The sequence below is a fragment of the Dreissena polymorpha genome, chromosome 6 (genome assembly GCF_020536995.1).
Source record: "Dreissena polymorpha isolate Duluth1 chromosome 6, UMN_Dpol_1.0, whole genome shotgun sequence".
NCBI classification, from domain to species: Eukaryota; Metazoa; Mollusca; class Bivalvia; order Myida; family Dreissenidae; genus Dreissena; species Dreissena polymorpha.
The window spans coordinates 84,009,835-84,030,742 of NC_068360.1; the positions used below are offsets into that span (position 1 = coordinate 84,009,835).

At 35.4% G+C, this 20,908-nt stretch overlaps 1 protein-coding gene across 3 annotated transcripts; it reads right to left on the reverse strand.

The window, feature by feature from the left end:
- Positions 1–3,337: 3,337 nt before the first annotated feature.
- Positions 3,338–17,532, reverse strand: LOC127836293 (uncharacterized). Of its 3 annotated transcripts, none has more exons than XM_052362799.1 (12): positions 17,408–17,520; positions 15,801–15,950; positions 14,739–14,865; positions 13,770–13,912; positions 13,067–13,190; positions 12,494–12,573; positions 11,822–11,936; positions 11,125–11,247; positions 9,045–9,165; positions 6,043–6,131; positions 5,565–5,664; positions 3,338–3,539 (listed from the first exon to the last, which is right to left on the reverse strand). In XM_052362799.1, the coding sequence occupies exons 1-12, from the start codon at positions 17,503–17,505 to the stop codon at positions 3,484–3,486; spliced, it is 1,326 nt and encodes a 441-aa protein (XP_052218759.1). In that variant the 5' UTR covers positions 17,506–17,520; the 3' UTR covers positions 3,338–3,483. The 3 variants fall into 3 exon arrangements, with proteins under 3 accessions (XP_052218759.1, XP_052218760.1, XP_052218758.1); XM_052362800.1 differs by having other exon boundaries at positions 3,341–3,539; positions 15,801–15,990; positions 17,408–17,532; XM_052362798.1 differs by lacking the exon at positions 17,408–17,520 and adding an exon at positions 16,943–17,225 and having other exon boundaries at positions 3,344–3,539; positions 15,801–15,990.
- Between the last annotated feature and the right edge of the window lie 3,376 nt (positions 17,533–20,908).

The window sequence follows — 20,908 nt, forward strand, 5'->3', positions numbered from 1 at the left end:
AGATTGCTTATTTTATGCAATGAACCGTCATCTGATCGAGTGTGTAGATTGCGTTTAATGCACCTACATATATTTATTCATCCACATCTTGTTTGTGAATAAAATAATTGCATTCATATGCGTAACATAAATGCAGCGATATATTCTCCCAAAATTATCTAAGGTTATAATAAATTCAATATAAGCAGGTGTCATTTGCGAAGACAAATTGGATATTTCACGACGGCCCGACAATGCAAAAGTGCAAAGTTACACGATTTGTTTGGAATTATTTGAATAACATTTTTAAATAAATTTCACATCTACATTTGTAATATAATTAAAGGAAATTGAACTTCGACTTAGCTAAGTCCATGTAGTTCTGATGATAATTGGTAAGCAAAGGTCGGATTTTAAAATAACACTCATGTGTTGTGTGTTTCGCATTCTGTGGATAATAAAGCATACGTTTCATTCAATTGTTAAGGCAATCTTCTTTAATTGTTTAGTAAAACTTTATTTTAGTTGTAGGAAACTTTTCACTATGTGAACATGAAAATAACATACCGTTATTTTTCTTAGGTGCTGCAGTTGTTGAAATCACGGCGATCCAAGACTATATTTGAACAAACATAACACGTTTGCATTTGTTAATAGATTCATAATATATTTTTTTCTGATAAAATTCATGTAACCACTTGTTTTCGTATGTAAAGTACCATGCGCGCCTGATTTATATATGATAGAAATGAAAGCATGCATAAAACTGCGTTGTAATTAAATAATAAGATTTTGAGGAAATTCGATAATATACTGCTCTATTTCTAAGTCAAAAATTCCATACAAAAACAACATTTTGATTTCTAAATTAAATGTTTCTATGTTAAATACTTAAATAGCCCGGCCATTATTCGTAAGGGATTTAATCAAACGTTTTCAAATTCGTTCATATAGTTCTCCTTTGATGAGGTGACAAAAATGAACATATGAGTCGCGTTCTGAGAAGCCGGGCATAATGCATGTGCGTAAAATGTCGTCCCAGATTAGCATGTGCAGTCCGCACAGGCTAATCAGGGACGACACTTTCCACCTTAACTGGATTTTCGTGTAGAAGAGACTTCCTTTTAACGAAAAATACCATAATGCATTTAGCCCAGTTTTCTCACAACGCGACTCTTGTTATCATTTAAGTCTAATAGGTAGACAGTATAAGAGGTTTGACATCAACCACGTCAATCTCCTACTGTAACACTTGTTGAACGCAATATTACCACAGTACGTTTTATGGCGTAATTTAACCCTTTCCCACTCAGAAGCAAAGTGAAAATGACTATGTGCAAACAACATAAATCCAGAACAGCCTGCGGGTGACTCGACTTGAATCTAGTAAGAAAGATCTATAATAACATTTAACTTTCTAAGGAACTACAAATGCGTCAAAATACCCATTTAAGTGGTAAAGGTATAGACGAGTTTAAAAATAAGTGTACTCCTGTGTACAGCCTCTTGATGCCGTTATCTATATGAGCGTGGCCCTGGGAAACGGGACTTAATTCTCATGCGTTTAGTTTCGCTTCAGATTAGACTGAGCATTCAGGGGTCAAACTTCCCTGCTTTAATTTATATGTTCATTTAAAGGAATTCACTTCTTAGCGAAAATACAGTTTAAATGGATAGTGTCGTCCCTGATTATCCCTGATTATCCGATACGAACTGCGCAGGCTACTCTGTGACGACATTTTAAGCAACTTCATTAAGACCCATTTTTGCAGCGCGAGGCTCATATAAATAAAGCTTTACTTGTATTGGTTTGCTTAATAGTGTGTAGCGTTGCTTTAAATCGTATTTGTTTTGCTCTATAGTGTGTAAGCGTTGCTTTAAATCGTATTGGTTTGCTGTATAGTGTGTTTAGCGTTGCTTTAAATCGTATTTGTTTGCTCTATAGTGTGTAGCGTTGCTTTAAATCATATAAAATGGTTTGCCCTATAGTGTGAAGCGTTTCTTTTAATCGTATTGGGTAGCTTTGTAGTGTGTAGTGTTGCTTTAAAACGTATTGGTTTGCTCTGTAGCGTGTAGCGTTGCTTTAAATCGTATTGCTTTGCTCTATAGTGTGTAGCGTTTCTTTTAATCGTATTGGATTGCTTTGTAGTGTGTAGTGTTGCTTTAAATCCTATTGGTTTGCTCTATAGTGTGAAGCGTTGCTTTAAATCGTATTTGTTTGCTCTATAGTGCGTAGCGTTGCTTTAAATCGGATTGGTTTGCTCTAAATTGTGTAATGTTGCTTTAAATACTATTAGTTTGCTCTATAATGTGTATCGTTGCTCTAAATCGTATACAGGCACATTTGTATAAGGGAGAAGAACGGTCATATGATAACCATTTCAGGTTCGCCAACAAGTTAGTTTAACCTTTATTCAAATTCGAGAAAATGCAAGCTCAAAACTGCTTATAGGTCAAGACATTACATTGCATGGCGATGCAGTGCACATGAAACTTTGCTCTCGCAATTATAATTCAATGGTGATTGCCTGTTTTAAATGTGTCATGCGGTTTCGCCACTTCTGACATATACAATCAATGGCATAAAAAGTTCCATCTTAATATAAACAAACTTATATATCCGAATGAGCAAAGGCCAACTAGCAAATATATATCCTGGGTATTATGGTGGTGTATTTCAAGTTGTTTTGTATGTGTTTTGAGTATGAGTTTTTAGATAGATTTAATCCAGTTTTCAAAAGCACGTGACTAACAAAACGTCAACCAATCGTAAAGGACGAAGTAAAACAATCATGCAATGTTGCATATTCGTAAATGTGCTTCCATTTAACGCTTGTATTTGCCATAGAGTAGTTGATTAGGGAAATCGGTTAGTTATGCTTCAACTGCCCTCATTACATTTGTACTAGCTTCTAACAAAGTTCATTATCATAAATAACACTTGTAAAATGGAATGCTTGACGTGTCATAACGAGAAGCAATGGTCAAGCCTAATATAACAGAAACATACAATCACAACCAATTTAGAAACGCGAGGACCTTTATAAGGTGTGAAATAGTTAAGTTGTCAACATAAAATATATGTTTTCCCTCCCCGATTATGACATTTCAATTACTCAGCTAACTGCATCAAACGATTGCTTTCTGCACTTTCAACTATGCTACATTCACAAAAACGTTGGATTCGTTCCGATGTAGTAGATAATGTTGCATTCTTAAAGTATATATTTTGTGTGTACAAACATTGTATATACATATATTAAGTATAGAAGGAACAACACAACATGCCATATAACAAAATGTGATTGCAATTGTTCTGCTATTATACATGTAATACTATCGAGTTATAAAGGTTGTAAACAGGATAAAGTTAAAAAGGTACTGCGGATAGATGGCAAACATATTATAATAAATATTATGTATTTGGACAGCAAATAAATCAGAACGCATTTCAAAGTAATGGAGTTTTTTGCACCCTTTCGTATGAGATTTTTCTCCTCAAAATTAGATCGGTTTGTTTGTGAGGTCCCTGCCGTCGAAGAAAAACGATACTAAGAAACCTAAAATTAAAAAGTATACAATAACAATTTAGTAAAAAATGCAACATCATTATATTAAATGAATGCATATATACTATTTTGTAAAGACCAGAAACATCTTTTTTTTTAGTTTAAGTGGTACATATATTCTATTACAGTTTATTGAGACACACTAGGGTTCGTTTCTTAGGTAGAACCAGTATTTGGTGTCTTTTGGAGTAGCTTATCATAGATGAGATGAATACGGAAAACGCATATCGTTCTTGATAAGATCGATCGAAATCTTTAAAATCAACTTATCAAATACATATAACAACTTTAATCAAACACAGATAAACTAATCAAATAAATAAAACAGGTTAAATCGATCAGCTATGCAGCCTCAAACATCTGTCAACGTGTAAGTGGGCGCAATAACATCATACTGCGCCCTAAAAGCGCTTCATTTGCAGTCATTCAGATCAAACCAACGATTTACTAAGCTTCGTTAATATAGAGCAAAGTGCATTTGTCCATAAACGACACGATCGATTACGACTTGATGAGAGCAACTTTGTACTCACGTCATTAAAATTACAATGATCATGACTTCTGTGACTTAAATACAATATTGTCATACTGCCTGTATAGTTTAGGATAGCATGATCAGATTTGTACATTTAGTACTCAGCTGAACAAATTGACGGCACGATCACATTTGTACGTGTAGCACTGAAGTGATCAAATTGACAGCATTATAAGATAAATAAATGTAATACTAAACTGACCAAATCAACAGCAACAATGTTTACGTGTAGCATTGAACTAAACAAATTGAAAGCATGATTAGATTCGTACGTGTAGTACTGAACTGAAAAAGATAGTCACGATTAGATAAGTACGTTTAATAATAAACTGAATAAATGTACAGCACGTTTACATTTGTACATGTAGCACTTTACGGAACAAATGGATTCGATTCGTACGTTTAATTTCTAAACAAATTGGCAGCAAGATTAGATTCGTACGTTGAATACTGAACCGAACTAATTGACACACGATTAAACTGAAAATAATAGCAACGCAATTAGATTCGTACGTTTAGTACTGAGAAAATTGACAACATAAAAAGATTCGTGCGTTTCGTACTAAACTGAACCAATAGACAACATGATTAGAATCGTACGTTTAATACTTAAACTGAGCAAATAGACAGCATGATTGGAATCGTACGTTTAATACTGAACTGAACCAATAGAGAGCATGATAAGAATCGTACGTTTAATACTTAAACTGAACCAATAGACAGCACGATTAGAATCGTACGTTTAATACTGAACTGAACCAATAGACAGCATGATTAGAATCGTACGTTTAATACTGAACTGAACCAATAGACAGCTCGATTAGAATCGTACGTTTAATACTGAACTGAACAAAAGACAACACGATTAGAACCGTACGTTTAATTTCTGAACTGAACAAATAGACAGCATGATTAGAATCGTACGTTTAATACTGAACTGAACAAATAGACAGCACAATTATAATCGTACGTTTAATACTGAACTGAACAAATTGGCAACACGATTAGAATCGTACGTTTAATACTGAACTGAACAAACAGACAACACGATTAGAATCGTACGTTCAATACTGAACTGAACAAACAGACAACACGATTAGAATCGTACGTTTAATACTGAACTGAACATATAGACAACACGATTAGAATCGTACCTTGAATACTGAACTGAACATATAGACAACACGATTAGAATCGTGCATTTCGTACTTAACTGAACCAATTGACAACAGGATTAGAATCGTTCGTTTAATACTGAACTGAACAAATTTACGGAACGATTATATTCGTACGTTTAGTAATGAACTGAACAAATTGACAAAACGATTAGATTTTTAAATTAAGTCCTGAACTTAACAAATTTACAGCAGACTTTGATTTGTACATTCAGAACTGAACTAACTAAGTGAACATTATGATTATATTCGTACGTTTAGTAAAGACTAACCACGTTTATATAGTATCATTCTATTCGTACGTACCTGACGCCCCAAGAAAACCTGCAACAATAAATAACCAATGCCACCCGATGGTTGCCTGTAAGTCAAGACCAAGGAAGCCACCAGCAATCGTGCCGATTGCCTGAAAATTGTATGAAATTGAATAAACACTCGTATTCAATCTGATAAATAACGCATGTACATTATAGTGGCCATACAGTATCTTGTTAATATTTCATCTTTGTTGAATGCAATTTTAGTTCATTACTATATTATTGTTTTGGGTCAAAAATCATCCTAAACGCTTATATTGGCTTTCTTTGCTATGTCTGGTCAGCAAGTTGTGGATGTAATAAGGGATTCATCATTAACAATATATTGGAACCAATTGGAGGAAAACATTTGTCTGGTTTAAACATCACGGTAAATTATTGTTATAAAGCATAGAACAATCCTGTAAAAGGTAAAAATAATGCAAATTAAGTACTTGTATATGTACATGTATAAAGCAGATACGTACGACACCAATGAATTGAAAGCCAGTTGCCACGGAGATGTTTTCTACGCCGAACAGCTTGCCCATCACGGACGGGCCCATCGCCCATAGACCTTTGAAATCATAGGTAACATAAAGTGTCTCAGATTAGCGAACAGCTTGCCCATCACGGATGGGCCCATCGCCCACCTGTGAAATCATGAGTATCATAACGTGTCTCAGATTAGTTTGAACATATTGACTTATATTGTTAAATACAGTGTATATCAATAATGCACAATATATTCATTCTACGAAAAGGATTAAAACGAAAAAAAATAATTATTACATAGCTTCTCTCTTTCCAGTAATGTTTACGCAATAGATGGGTTTGTTTTAACGCTAGTTTATAAGTCTCAGATCTCTGCTGATACGAATCCTTTATATGATCGGATATTCCAATGCGGAGATAGGAAACAGTATACCGTATAATAATTGCCATGAAATAAAACATATTTTTCCGTGGACAAACTTAAAACTCATTGACATGAAAATATGTGGATTTCCAATTTTGAAAAAAACATCATTCATCGATATGAAAATGGACGGTGCTCTGTGAAAATGGGGTTTAATGCATGTGCGTAAAGTGTCGTCCCAGATTAACATGTGCAGTCCGCACAGGCTAATTAGGGACGACACTTTCCGCCTTACCTGGATTTTTGCAAAGACGAGATGTTCTGTAAAAGAAAAGTACTAGTAATATACAAGGACTGCACAGGCTAATCAGGGACGACGTTTTACGCACATGCATTAAACCACCGTTTCACAGAGCGCGACTCAAATATAATAATGTCTCACAAATAATGCAGATTATACATTTTCAGTATAATTTGAGTGCTTAAAATACACGTCACAAATCTCGGCTAACAGTAAGGTGTATTCCTTTTATCATAAAAGTCCTTTATACATTATTAAAATACTTAATGACCCACCAAGTGGATACAGACGTGTTATATAAAACGAAGTGTTTCATAGTATACCGGCACGTTATGTTTCATAGTTCACCGGCAAGCTATGTTTTATTGTATACCGGTGCGTTAGTTTTCATTATATAGCGGTACGTTATGTTTCATAAAATACCGGTACGTTATGTTCCATAGTATACCGGTACGTTAGGTTTCATTTTATACCGGTACGCTATGTTTCATAGTATACCGGTACGTTATGTTTCATGGTACGTTAAGTTTCATAGCATACCGGTACGTTAGGTTTCATAGTATACCGGTTCGCTATGTTTCATAGTATACCGGTACGTTATGTTTCATAGTATACCGGTACGTTAGGTTTCATAGTATACCGGTGCGTTATGTTTCATAGTATACCGGTACGCTTTGTTTCATAGTATACCGGTACGTTATGTTTCATAGTATACCGGTACGTTATGTTTCATAGTATGCCGGTGCGCTATGTTTCATAGTATACCGGTACGCTATGTTTCATAGTATACCGGTACCCTATGTTTCATAGTATACCGGTACGTTAGGTTTTAAAGTATACCGGTACATTATGTTTCATAGTATACCGGTACGTTATGTTTCATAGTATACCGTTACGCTATGCTTCATAGTATACCGGTACGTTAGGTTTTAAAGTATACCGTTATGTTTTGTTTCATAGTATACCGGTACGTTATGTTTCATAGAATACCGGTACGCTATGTTTCATAGTATACCGGTACGCTTTGTTTCATAGTATACAGGAACGTAATGTTTCATAGTATACCGGTATGTTATGTTTCATAGTATACCGGTATGTTATGTTTCATAGTATACCGGTACGTTATGTTTCATAGTACAATATATACTGGTGCGTTATGTTTCATAGTATACCGGTACGTTACGTTTCAAAGTATACCGGTAGGTTATGTTTTATAGTATATCGGTACGTTATGTTTTATAATATACCGGTACGGTATGTTTCATAGTATACCTGTACGTTATGTTTCATAGTATACCGGTAGGATATGTTTTATAGTATACCGGTACGTTATGTTTCATAGAATACCTTTACGTTATGTTTTATAGTATACCGATACTTTATGAGACTCAGTTTAGCCAGCAAAATTACAAATGGGCCTTGCTCTGTGAAAAGGGGTTAAATGAATGTGCGGAAAGTGTCGTCCCAGATTAGCCTGTGCATTCCACACAGGCTAATAATGAACGACACTTTCCACCTAAACTTGATGTTTTCTAAGGAGAGACTTTCTTGAAACGAACCATATAAAAGCTGAAATTGTCGTCCCAGTTTAGCCTGTGAGAACTGCACAGGCTAATCTGGGACGACACGTAAAGCACACAACAGAAACCCGATTTTTACACAGCACGGCTCAAATACATTAAAACATATACCACACATATAAAGACATGCAATTTAATTTCATTTACACAAAATTAACTAAATAACAATTCGCGATTTCATGTTTTCATGTTTTCTCTGATCATTTTTTTATTCAATATAATACATAAAATCTACACATGTATATGATAATAAAACAAAGTGATACAACGTAGCAGCAATATTTTTTAAACATGTTATACAAGATATGCTTATATATACTTTTTTGACCTTGTGTTGTTTTTTTTATTTAAAAAAAAATAATATGTATTTTTTTCTTTGGTTGTTTGTAATAGTTATTTATAGTTATTTAAAAAAAACACAGAATAATTATGAATAAATTGCATGTGGGTAGAAAGCAAACTGGACTTGTTTATGAAAGTTTTCTCTGATCATGGCTCTGATGTAAGATCGATCGAATAATGAAATAAGTCAAATTACTAACTAAACTTGTTTAACTAAAATAGTAAAATTATGATTGTTTTTGAATTTTCTGAAAATAAACGTATAGCAATGACAAGTTTGTATCTAAATGCCTAATATGTAAGCGCAATTGTGAAGATATGTAAATAAATGTTGCGCTATATAAATTTGATGTATTTGCAACTGTAAACTCTCAAGGACTATGTGAAACCATCAATAGTAGTACTTACCACAATTACTTCCATAAATCCCACCAATCCACAGAAGGAAGAACACTTTGTTCATCTTTTCCGTATACATCAGGGTGCAGGACAGAACGGTACACAGTGTGCACAGTATCTTCACTGCGGACTTAAGGAACAACAAAAGTGAAATTGCATCACTGTATATGTACACTACCTTGTTTTTCATTTTTAAGTCAAAAGCAAAAACAATATACGAACACGCTTTAATCGTACCACTTTCTAAAAAAGTTAAATTTTTAGGCTATTCGAGTTGATGTTTAACGTCATTTCCGAGTGCTGTGTCTATCTGGTCGAAGTAACTGTGTCTCAACGAGGACGACACTTCACATTCACACAAAACATGTACAAGATGGTCGTAATATATTTGTTCGCATCGATCACATGTGTTCATGGCCAATTGAAAGGGCCTTAACCACAGTTTTGCTAATGTTAGTAGCGTATCCCTAAAGCTACATGTCTTTGAAACAGAATATAAGACGGCCGGTTTAAATAATGGGTGCAAAACACGAACAAATAGAAATTTATTGTGGCTGGAGAGTCGTAGCTTTTCAAGCCTTTAAACAGAGTGCTCCACAACGCATTTCCAAATTGATTTTAGAGGCAAAGTAAAACCATTTTCTATACATTCATTAACAATAAAATAGAGATTGTGCTTTCTTAAAAGACTACAAATATCTGGAATAAAACCCATTTAAATCAATCTATTATCAGACTTATACAATATGAATTTGTTTATAAATAGTTTATGGGTGATTGTGTCATCGGGTAGTGACAATATCTTTTCTAGGAACATTAACTTCTTTATATCAATAGCTGCTGATAATTTATGGAGACCAATTATTGGTTCGGCCATATTTGAGCGTGTTCTTATGGGTAGTCCTTGAATCTGCTATGCGATGAAATGTTGGAAGCGATTTATACTAAGTATGTTGTTTTGTGTCATGTCATTCCATAATTCGGCGCCATATAAAGCAGTTGGTATAAAAAAAATTGTATAGTTCTACTGAAACTAGGGGATTGACACCCCTTGGATGGAGACCCTGACTTGCCATAGCAAAAATGATTTTTTAGCTTTCTGTAGTCCATCTTCGATGCGGTTATGTAGCTTTAGATCAGATTCTTGTAAAATGCCTAAGTGCGAGACAGACCTGGTTTGTTCTATATACTGGCCCCCTTACAGGATACCTGTTTGTGAGCTATGACGACGTTTCGAAAAAACCAAACATTTGATTTTTCGACGGTCATATAAATTCTCCATTTTTTACAGTACCGATACACGATATCTACGAGGTTTTGGAGTAGAAGAGGGTTAAGCGCGACCAGTGTGACATCATCGGCAAACGCCGGATTACCCGCATTTATGCCTAGTACCGTTGCCCCACAAGCACTTGCTTGTAGTTCTCGTAATAGCTCATCTATATAGGCTAGGTAGGAAAATGTCGATAGTTCCTCTTCTTGCCTCACACTGCGTACTACCTTAATAGGTTCCGATAAAGAAAATACAGGTCTTCATCAAAACCTGCCTCAGGAAGATCCTCAAGATCCGCTGGCCAGACAAGATCTCCAACAAATAATTATGGAGAAGAACAAACCAGCAGCCAGTTGAAGAAGACATCCTTCAGAGACATAGGAGGAAGATAGGCCACCTCCTTCGCAAGCTGGCATTCAATACGGAAAGGCAATCTCTCACATGGAACTAGCAAGGGAAAAGAAAGAGAGGGCGGCCTAGAAACATCTGGCGCCGTGACCTGGATGCAAATGCTAAGCAGATGGGCCAAACATGCGGGCAGCTGGAGAAACTCGCCCAGAACCGAGAAGCCAAGAGGAAGCTGGTTTGTGGCCTAAAATGTAGCCCAGACGGGACCGCATGCAAAGATAAGATGATGATGTGTAGGAAACACTGTCTGAACAAACGGTGTACCTTATCTGTAAAACTCCATGTCGGATTATCGTCAACTCCTAATAAAAATGTATCATACGATATTGAAAACAAGAGTTTTAGAACAAAAAGCAAATGTGATTTGTTGAATTTCTCAACATAACATATATCTTATGATGAACTTACTTCAAATCCATATTTGTCCATGACGAGACCCCAGATGGGCCGAAAGACGCAGTTGAAAATGGATGCAATGGCGCCGACAAGTGCCAGGAAATGGTCGTCGTAAATGAACGTCTGTCCATAATCCTTCAATATAAATTGATCACTCATACAGCATTTCTGGCATGTAGGCACAAGAATCAGTAAGAAAATAAAGAATACGGCACAAACAAGACTATTCAAAAACCGGGCTTAATGCATGAGCGTCAAGTGTCGTCCCCATTTAGTTCATTTAATTAGGGACGACACTTATACTGGATTTTTGTTAAGAAGAGACCTCCTTTAAATTAAAAAAATCCATACCAGCACAGGCTTATGTAGGATGACACTTTACGCACACGCTTTAATTCCGGGTTTCCCAGAGCGGGTATCCTTTGTTGAGAGTTAAAAGTGCGGAAACAACGTGTTGCAAACTTAAGAATGATGGCCATTGAAATGTTTGACACGAAGCAGGTAATAAATAACAATAATAGACCTTAGGTCCGCTATTGTGTGTTTATTATCTTTAATATGGAAGAATACACAAAAACGTAGATTGATTAATTCGGTATTCAAATAAGCGATACGTGTTTTAACGTCTCTTTATTCTTTTATTTTGATTTCATTTATAAGAAAAAACAAACTATAAATACAGTACATCATCATGTACTCGAATATATACCTTATACAAGCTGTTAGCAAACTGCATGCCGCTGAACATGAAAAACATGATGGTGACCCAGATCCAGGCGTTCTTGCTCTTCATGATCCGTATGAGAACAGTTTTGAACGGCTCCCTAAATGCGTCACAGAACGTACAGGTGTTAGAACCCAATGTTTACACAAAAATTCTAATACTCAAGTCTAAGCAAAAAGAATATTCTTTTTCAGTCAAACTTGGCATTAATGACCTCTAACTACAAGGTTTTTTATGTATTTTTTTTTAAATAATAATCAAATTTGGAAGCCTCTATATTTTCAAAGACTGGACTTATGTTCGTGATTTAAAGTCTTCTTTATTCTTAAGTTTAAGAAAAGGTTTTTAAACATCGGCCTAGTTTTTTTTTCTTTACAGTTGCCGCCTTGGTCAGAAAAAGGATAATGCTTCGGCGTGTTCCTAAGTGTAATCTAAGGGTGTGTTTTTAATATACATGTAGTATTTAACAATTAAAAGATGTTTTGCTTTTATGTTGTTTAGATGGAATATTATTTTAAATATAATAATAAGTATATGCTTTGTTCATTATGGGTACAAGAACGTATCAAAACCCAAACATTTCATATCGGCAATAATTCTATATGAAGTAGCCCAAGTCGTAAACAGATATTTTATATTATGCTGTTAACAACTTACTTTTGTTTTGGTGTAGAACCACTTTGTTGAATATTTTCTATATCAACAGTTCCAATCTGTTGCATACAACAAGTGTCTCTCTGGAACAAAAATACTCACTAGTATACACATGTGTTGAGTTGTCTTCTTTACATATAGAACAACAACATAAAACATAAATATACATGAAATATAGCATCGTTTTAATGTAATATATTATTTACATTTCATACTTGTCATCGTAGAACTGGATGTATTGATTTACATAATATGAAATACAATCTAATAAGCATGCACCCATTTGGATTACATTCTAGTACCAAACAATAGTTTACATGTTTCATTCCCATTTAGACTTCAGTTTGTGGTCCGTACAGGATAATCAGGGGCGACACTTTCGGCTTCTATTGCATTTATCTTTTAAAGTTATATTCTTATTTCTGAGTGATAACGCCACTTAAGGAGGAAAATGTCGTCTCAGAATAGCCTGAGCCTGTGTGGACTGCACAGGCTTATCTGCGAGGACAATTTACGCATATGCATTAAACCCCGTTTTCCCAGAGCTCAAAAACTTAATGATAAAACTCAGCGCACCTGTCCTGGAATGGGAGCGGGTATGATCATGATAACACCAACGATGCACATGACGGCGTATATTCCGGCAAGTAACAGGAATGCATAGGGAACCCGGTCCAGTAATTCTTTGTTGGTAAAATACCTGCACAAATAAATCAACGTCATTAAAATATGATAATACGTCCAAACACGTCTTTCTGTATACTTGGCAGAAATTACTTGCTAAAAGATCTCAGGTCCACTCGTCCCAACGGATTTTTCTTGACTTATTTGACCAAGACGTTAGTGGTCAGTTGAGGTATTGGTGACTAAAAAACCTGTCGCCATATTTGTCCAAGAGGTCATGTGAGATATTGGTGACTCACCTGTCGCCATATTTGTCCAAGAGGTGAGGTGAGATGTTGGTAACTCATCTGTCGCAATATTTGTCCACAAGGTTAGGTGACTCACATGTCGCCATATTTTTTCCAAGAGGTTAGGTGACTCACCTGGCGCCGTATTTGTCAAAGTGATCAGGTGAGATGTTGGTGGCTCACCTGTTGCGATATTTGTCCACGCGGTTTACTGAAATCTGGGCAGTTCACCTGTCGACATATTTATCTACGAGGTTAGATGATTCACCTGTCGACATATTTTTCCACGACGTCATGTCGCCATATTGGCCCATGAGGCTAGGTGACTTACCTGCCGCCTTATTTGTCCACGAGGTCAGATAATTTACCTGTCGCCATTTTTGTCCACGAGGTCAGGTGAGATGTTGTCGGGGTTGATAAAGGCGGTGACGACCTGGTTAAAGATGAAAGCCCCGCCCCCAAACCCGCATACTATCAGACCCACCGCAAACGTGGGCCGCTTGGGGATCCACTGGAAATAGTGTGTTGTGAATATTATTACTGTCCAAACTGACTAAACAGCCACTTACGTCAGACCCAGCGCAAGTTTGGGACTAGTAGGAAAAGACCACGAACATACATAGACGGTGAAATAGTGATGAAAGAGCGTCACATTAATTTTGTGTTCAGATCCAACGCGTACTGCAGCCGCTTTGGGATCCTAAAAATTCTAGACTTATTTGAAATGACAGTATCATATGATTTCGTTCGCGTTAACTTTCATCTTAGGGAGATTTGGGATCCTCTGTACAGCGAAAAATGTGTGCGTCGCTGTGGGGAAATTGGGTTTAATGCATGTGCGCATAATTTCTTCCCTGATTATACTGTGCGGTTCGCAAAGGCTTATCATGTACGACACTTTCCGCCTAAATTAGATTTTTGCTAAGAAGAGCATTTCTTCAAAACAAAAAATACCATAATGGCGGAAAGTGTCGCTTCTGATTATCCCTTGCGGACTGCACAGGCTAATAAGGGATGGCAATTGACGGACGTGAATTGAGTCCCGTCTTCTCTTAGCGAGGCTCGTATCCTTTTTTTAATTAGTTGCAAACAAATTTCAACACCTGCGCACAAGTCGACTGTATTTTATATACGGTTCCAGTGACAATTGAAATAAAACCAAATAAAAAAGGAGCGCCTTAAAATTAAAAGCTTAAAACGTTCAAATAAATGTATGAAAACATTAACAAGATATTGGCGATGAAAATGAGACAGTTTATTACAAAGCACACGAAAAAAGATTGCAATGTTCGGTTGTAAAGTAAATTAGGTAAGTCGTTGAAGGAAAGGCTACTTACCCCAACGGCGTTTTGTGCTGGTGGACCGTAGGCAATAAAGTTGCCGAAGCTGTTTACCAGACCATATGTTATGGACACCCAAACCAAAGACACTTTCAACGTGAAGTACGTAAGCGCAACACCTGCACTGAAATTGCAAAAGTGGATCGTCATTAAATTGCACATATACACACTGGATTTATTTCCTTCATTTAAACAATGCTGATAATTATGAACTATTAGGGATTATACGAAAATTAATTATGGTAGTCATGTACATTTTTTTAGGTTAAGATGTGAAATAACACCATCACACAGTCGTGCAATCACCAAACAATATTCTATATTTGGTGAATGAAACATGTACTTCGCAAATCGTATGCAGTTTATGTGATGCAAATGCGGTCTAGAAAAGCTGCGTTAAAGGTACACCGTGTTTCGGTCGACTATAAAAGTCTGCAAGCTTTTGTTTATATTTCTTTTGATATATTTCTTTCTTATATTTCTTTGTTACTTTTAACTTTTATTTTGTTTTTGTTTTCTTTTCATATTGCAAAAATTATATTAATAATTATCCATTGTTTAACCACAATTATCTCTAATTTCCATGCAGATTAAGTATATTTTAAAGAAAAAAAGTTTTAAAACCATTCTATTGTACGTGCATATACGCCAATAAATTGCATAGTAATCTTCTTGAAGGAAAACTTTTTTTACAATGTATGTATAATGTTTGTTTTTAGTGATATAAAATAATAAAAAAGCTTTCGTTTGACTGAGGCTGACTCTAAAAATCTGCAGGCTTTCGTTTGACTTAGGTCGACTATAAAAGTATGCAAGCTTTCGTTTGACTGCGGTCGACTATAAAAGCCTGCAAGCTTTCGTTTGACTGAGGTCGATTATAAAAGTCTGCAAGCTTTCGTTTGACAGATCAGTCGCTGAATGAAATGTTGTTGGAGGAGCTATGAACTGTTGAATACGGCAGCTGAACACGGATGACAGTCCATGGATACAAGTTTTTTTTTTGAAAATGCTAATTGAAAAGCCGCGCATGTAAAAACAAAGTGCGGAAAGTCGTGTTACCACAGAATAGAGCAGCCGATGGCGCACGTGATTCGAATACCAAAACGTGCGGCTAAGATTCCACCAAGGCTGGTAGCTATGGGTGACAGCACTATGGCAGAGTTAGCGATCCAGATGTTGTCCTCATTTCGAAGCGTCGTCTCAGAGGTCCTGTTCTTGAGATAGGAGATCATGTACGGGGATACGTTGCCTAGAGACGCAAATGCCATGGTAATCTGATAGTGTCAAGTTGTATAAATCAAGTGTGCATGAAAAGTTCTGGGCTGGTATTCATAAAGCTCCTAAGGGTAAACTTAAGAAAATTCCTTAAATAATTAAAAATTCCTTAAGTCTTTTTCTCTTTCATTTTGGTGTCTTGTTTCATTTAATTAGTTTATTTAAGTAAATTTTGCATAGAAGAACAGTATTTTAGTTTAAACCTATTTATTTTAGCTCGATTGCATCGAAAGCCCAAGGCTTATATAAACGCTATCGAGTCCGTTTCCTGGGCCAGTACTTTTTGGGGAGTTTTAAAGAACGCTCCCGCGGTGGGGATCGAACCCGTGACCTCCTGGTCGCTAGGCGGACACCATATCCATTACACCACGGCGACTGAAATAATTAAAATTTCAATAGAAAATTGAATTTTAAAATTTCTCCTTAAATCCAGATTGCCTTAGGAGCTTTATGAATACCAGCCCTGGAGATGAAGAGGTTGAGGTCATCTGATAGTGCCCAATAGTATACACCATACAAGAATATTCATGGAAACGTCTGGAGATGAAAAGTTAGTCATATACATGTATTAGTGCCAAATGGTAAACAAGAAAGTGCATATATATGGTCAGTTTCATCATTGCTGTTACTTATCGAGTCAATTTGTGGGATTAGGAATTGATTTGGTATTTTTGTGAGTAACATTTTTCCTTCACAAACGAGTGTAAATTCTTGTATACTTTAGTTATAAAAACTGTGTCCATTTTATAAAAGCCATATTAATTAACAAAATTACAGTAAAATTATAATGATATTTTATGTCGTATTCAAACAATTATAAAGCTTTATGCGGATTGCGCATGCTAATCTGGGTCGACCCTCAACGCACATGCATTAATCGCCGTTTTCCCAGTGCGAGGCTAAAACATATGAAAATGTTGACTTACCAAAAATATAGTAGCTACCCAACACAAGGTGGACCAAAATGCTCCCAGTAAGGGAAACGACAATCGGTATTACATTTGCCATTTCTATTATATTAAACAATCCTTCTTTCTTCGCTTATATACGTTTTCAAATATTGAAAAAAAACTAAAAGGTTTTGTATTTGTAAATATTAATCATGAATATAATCCAGTGATTCGATTATAAACCCGAGAAAAGATGAAATCTTTAACTTTTTACATACAATCAAGTAATGTCCTAATAGTGATAGACCACGCGACACTGAGAGATAGTGGAAGTACTATTTATTGATACGGGTATCTATGAGATGATATTCAGTTTTATCACGTAACAGTCATACACGTGTTTAAGCAAAAAATCATAATTGTATTGACATAACTGAAACAATAACAATAATAAGAACACGCGTCTTAACTGAAATCGATATAAGTAAAATAATAAAATACCTGGGTTTAATCGTATATTTTCTAACTTTCACCAAAAGAGATAGGTTGAGAAATCGCAGTGCGCGTAGTATATTCGCTCCGTTATCGAAGATACACATTACTAATGTGAACGTGTTTTTAGTTCAGTGACACGGATGTTATAACTAACTCGTATGAAAGACTAAGTAAGTAATGGAATAAACAAACTGCTGAGTGGAATCCACTTAGTAAGTCGTGATATGGACTCAATAAAGTGCGCAAATCTTAAAAAGTCGTGGTTACGACATTACTCACTCGTGGAAACGAATTAATCAGTTTGAAAGTCGTGATATCGACTTAAGTATTCGCACAAAGGGCTAAGTTAGTTTTTAACGAAGTTTTGAACATGTACACCATTACATGCTTTTAATAATTAAGAAGTTAAAATCGCAGATCTTTACGTTAATTATAAGTAACACCCTTTTAAAATGCAATATGATACTTTATGTGGAATGTGTGTCAATGGAATGAATTCGGGCCGTTCATTGGTCGGACTTTCATGTGCGCAAGTGAAGACACGCACGTGTGAAGTTTTACAACTGCCCACTTGAGTATTGTCATCTCCATGCCGCCGTATATTCGCGATTTATCCTATTATCAGATAAAAATCGACAGCATAACAACGGTCGCATAATCTTTAGCTTGATATTATCGCTATTTATACTATTGCTATCGCCGATCACGCTCGGGGGTTTCTTAAAAAATAGAATTTGTTTTTGTCAACTTCGGATAAACAAAATCGTCAAAAATGCGATATTTGATAATTAATAAATGGGAAAAAGGGATGAAATGATAGGATAAATTGGCAAGCCTCGCGCCACCATGGTTCTCAGTCTCGCATGATGAACTTGATCTTTATCCAAAACTCATATATTTTTTTTCTGTATTATCATGCAAAAATTAGAGAACCTGGATCGAGATGATGATATTAATTTCACAACCAATCATCTCGTTTTTGCGCAGTTTCAAACTATGAAACTAAAACAAAATCACATTTCGGGGAGTCTCAAAGGCGATTACAAAATACCTGTCACGTTGTTTAACTATATTTAAAGGGTATACGTTTGTGTTTCATCAAATGACCGAACACTTTCGTTTGCTCAATATTTTGGTCATAAAGCTATATTGCCTAATTTTAATTGGTGATTTAGTCTTTAAAACAAAATAAACTTACACAACTCCATTTCAGTGTTCATCGCGATTAATTTATATTGATTTACTTCTAACACAATGTTTTCCAATGTTGGTAAAATATTCTGAATTACAAGCTAAATGTAGCGAACTTTTGACCCCATGACAAAAACAAATTGTGTGACAGTTAAATTCGGCCGTGTCTCTGATACTCCTCCCTCCCTCTACTGAAGAATTATATATTAATATAGATTGTAACACCCAAAGGTGACGTGTACAATTTCCCACGGGAATTTGTGCAAAACCACGTGCCCAAAGGTAGCGACGTTATATGATTATCAAATAACTGTTTGCAACGGAAGTATGTGGATATGTCAGCCCGCCATTAACATGAAATTATACAACAATCAATGGGTCGTATGTATACCCAAGACATGACTAATTCGCGAGATAAGCAATTAGTAATAAACTTGGTGTGTTCTCGTCTAGTTTGACGTTATGGCATTGCTCTAACACATGTATCCGTCCCTTCATTAATGAGCTGAGTAACATCTATAATTAGAAGATACAATAGGTCCTGGCTATCTGGTCTTATGGTTTATGTTTGCATATCTATTTAAGTATGCATTATATTGAACTTAATGTAAAACAAACATAGATTAATACTATCTTAATATATATATATAAGGCGTTATGTAACAAATTGCATATATTTCGTGTTTTAGTCGCGCTAGGAGTTCTGAATCAGTAACGATATTTTCAGCACCGACGGTTATAATTTAAAGGTTTACCAAGCAAACTTTATGTTTTGAGAAGGTCACATGTTCAACGTATATAGACTTCTGAATGCATTTCATGTTCGCCTTCGTAATAACCCGTTGAAATTTATCAATACCCGCACCTCTGAATGGGAATTTCGAACCATTTGAGGGTGTTCCGAATCACGTGACTGATTGGCAAATCGTTCGCCTGATGCATTCGGAGTGAAGGTCAGGGACCGTCTCAAAAGGTGTTTTGACTTTCAAAGAGCTCTCAAAAGGCAGTTCACTTGATTTCAGTTGTGCATATTAGTGATTAAATTAAACAAGCAATAGAAACAACAAGTTCAATGTTTTAATCTCAACAACAAAAGATGACAACTAATCAATCGCAGATCATTTTGGTAAAAGGCCCAAACACATATGATTGAAGTCTATGCTGAGAGACAAATTGTTTCTGCCCTGTCTGTTGGTTTGTTTGTTGATTTGTTGGTTTGTTTGCGTCAAACCTTAACATTTGCGAATACTATTGCAATATTGAAGATAGCAACTTCATATTTGGCATGCATGTGTATCTTATGGAGCTGCGTATTTTGAGTGGTGAATGGTCAAAGGTCAGCCTTCAAAGTCAAAGGTCAAATAAATGGGTCAAAATCGTTAAACGTTAACATTAGCCATAACTTTTGCAATATTGAACTATAGCAACTTGAATATAGCAACTTCATGTTTGGCATGCATCTGTATCTCATGGAGCTGCGCATTCAGAGTGGCGAAAGGACAAGGTCAAGATCATCCTTTAAAGTAAAAGGTCAAATATATGGGGGGGGGGCACATAGTGTTTTACAAACACATCTTGTTTAATTTTGTTTTATGATCACTACACGTAACTGAACATATTTAAGCAGTTTCGCAAAATTGTATATGACAGAACTTTTTAAAAATTCCAAGTAAGTGGTAAAAAAGTAAAACTTTGACCGTTTAGGAGGTGACATCAATATTACATGTATAAAATAAATCAATTTTCTTATAATTTTGTGTTCTCCATTATTTTAGAAGTGTGATTTTATAATAAAAATGATGTATCTTAGCTTATATGATATCTATATGTGGCCAATTTTATAAGTTATGAATTATTTTTAAGTTCTTATGAAAAAATACATGTTATATAATTGTGAATAAAGTCAAAACAAAGCCGTTGACCCTATGTTTTATTTTATTTTTCATATGGTGTTTGTATGTATTACTTGAATATAAATTTTGAACAGAATCTATTTAATGTAAAAAAATCTGCACAACTGCAGAAAAAAAAACTTTAATTATATACTTTTGTAGCAAATAGAGATTTATGTTAAATAACATTTCACAAACAATTGAATAGAAACCAAACATGTTTATTCTATTTGCGGCTGCCCACATTGATAAACCGTTTTATTATTTTTGTTGTTTTGTTTCTGTTAAAAATCACAAATCTTAAAATTAATAGCATTTAGTGACCCTTTTCTTATGTTTTTGTGGTTACATAACATACATATAGGTATTTCAAAATACTACACATATATGAAGATATTTTAAAATGCGATGACCATGCCTATAA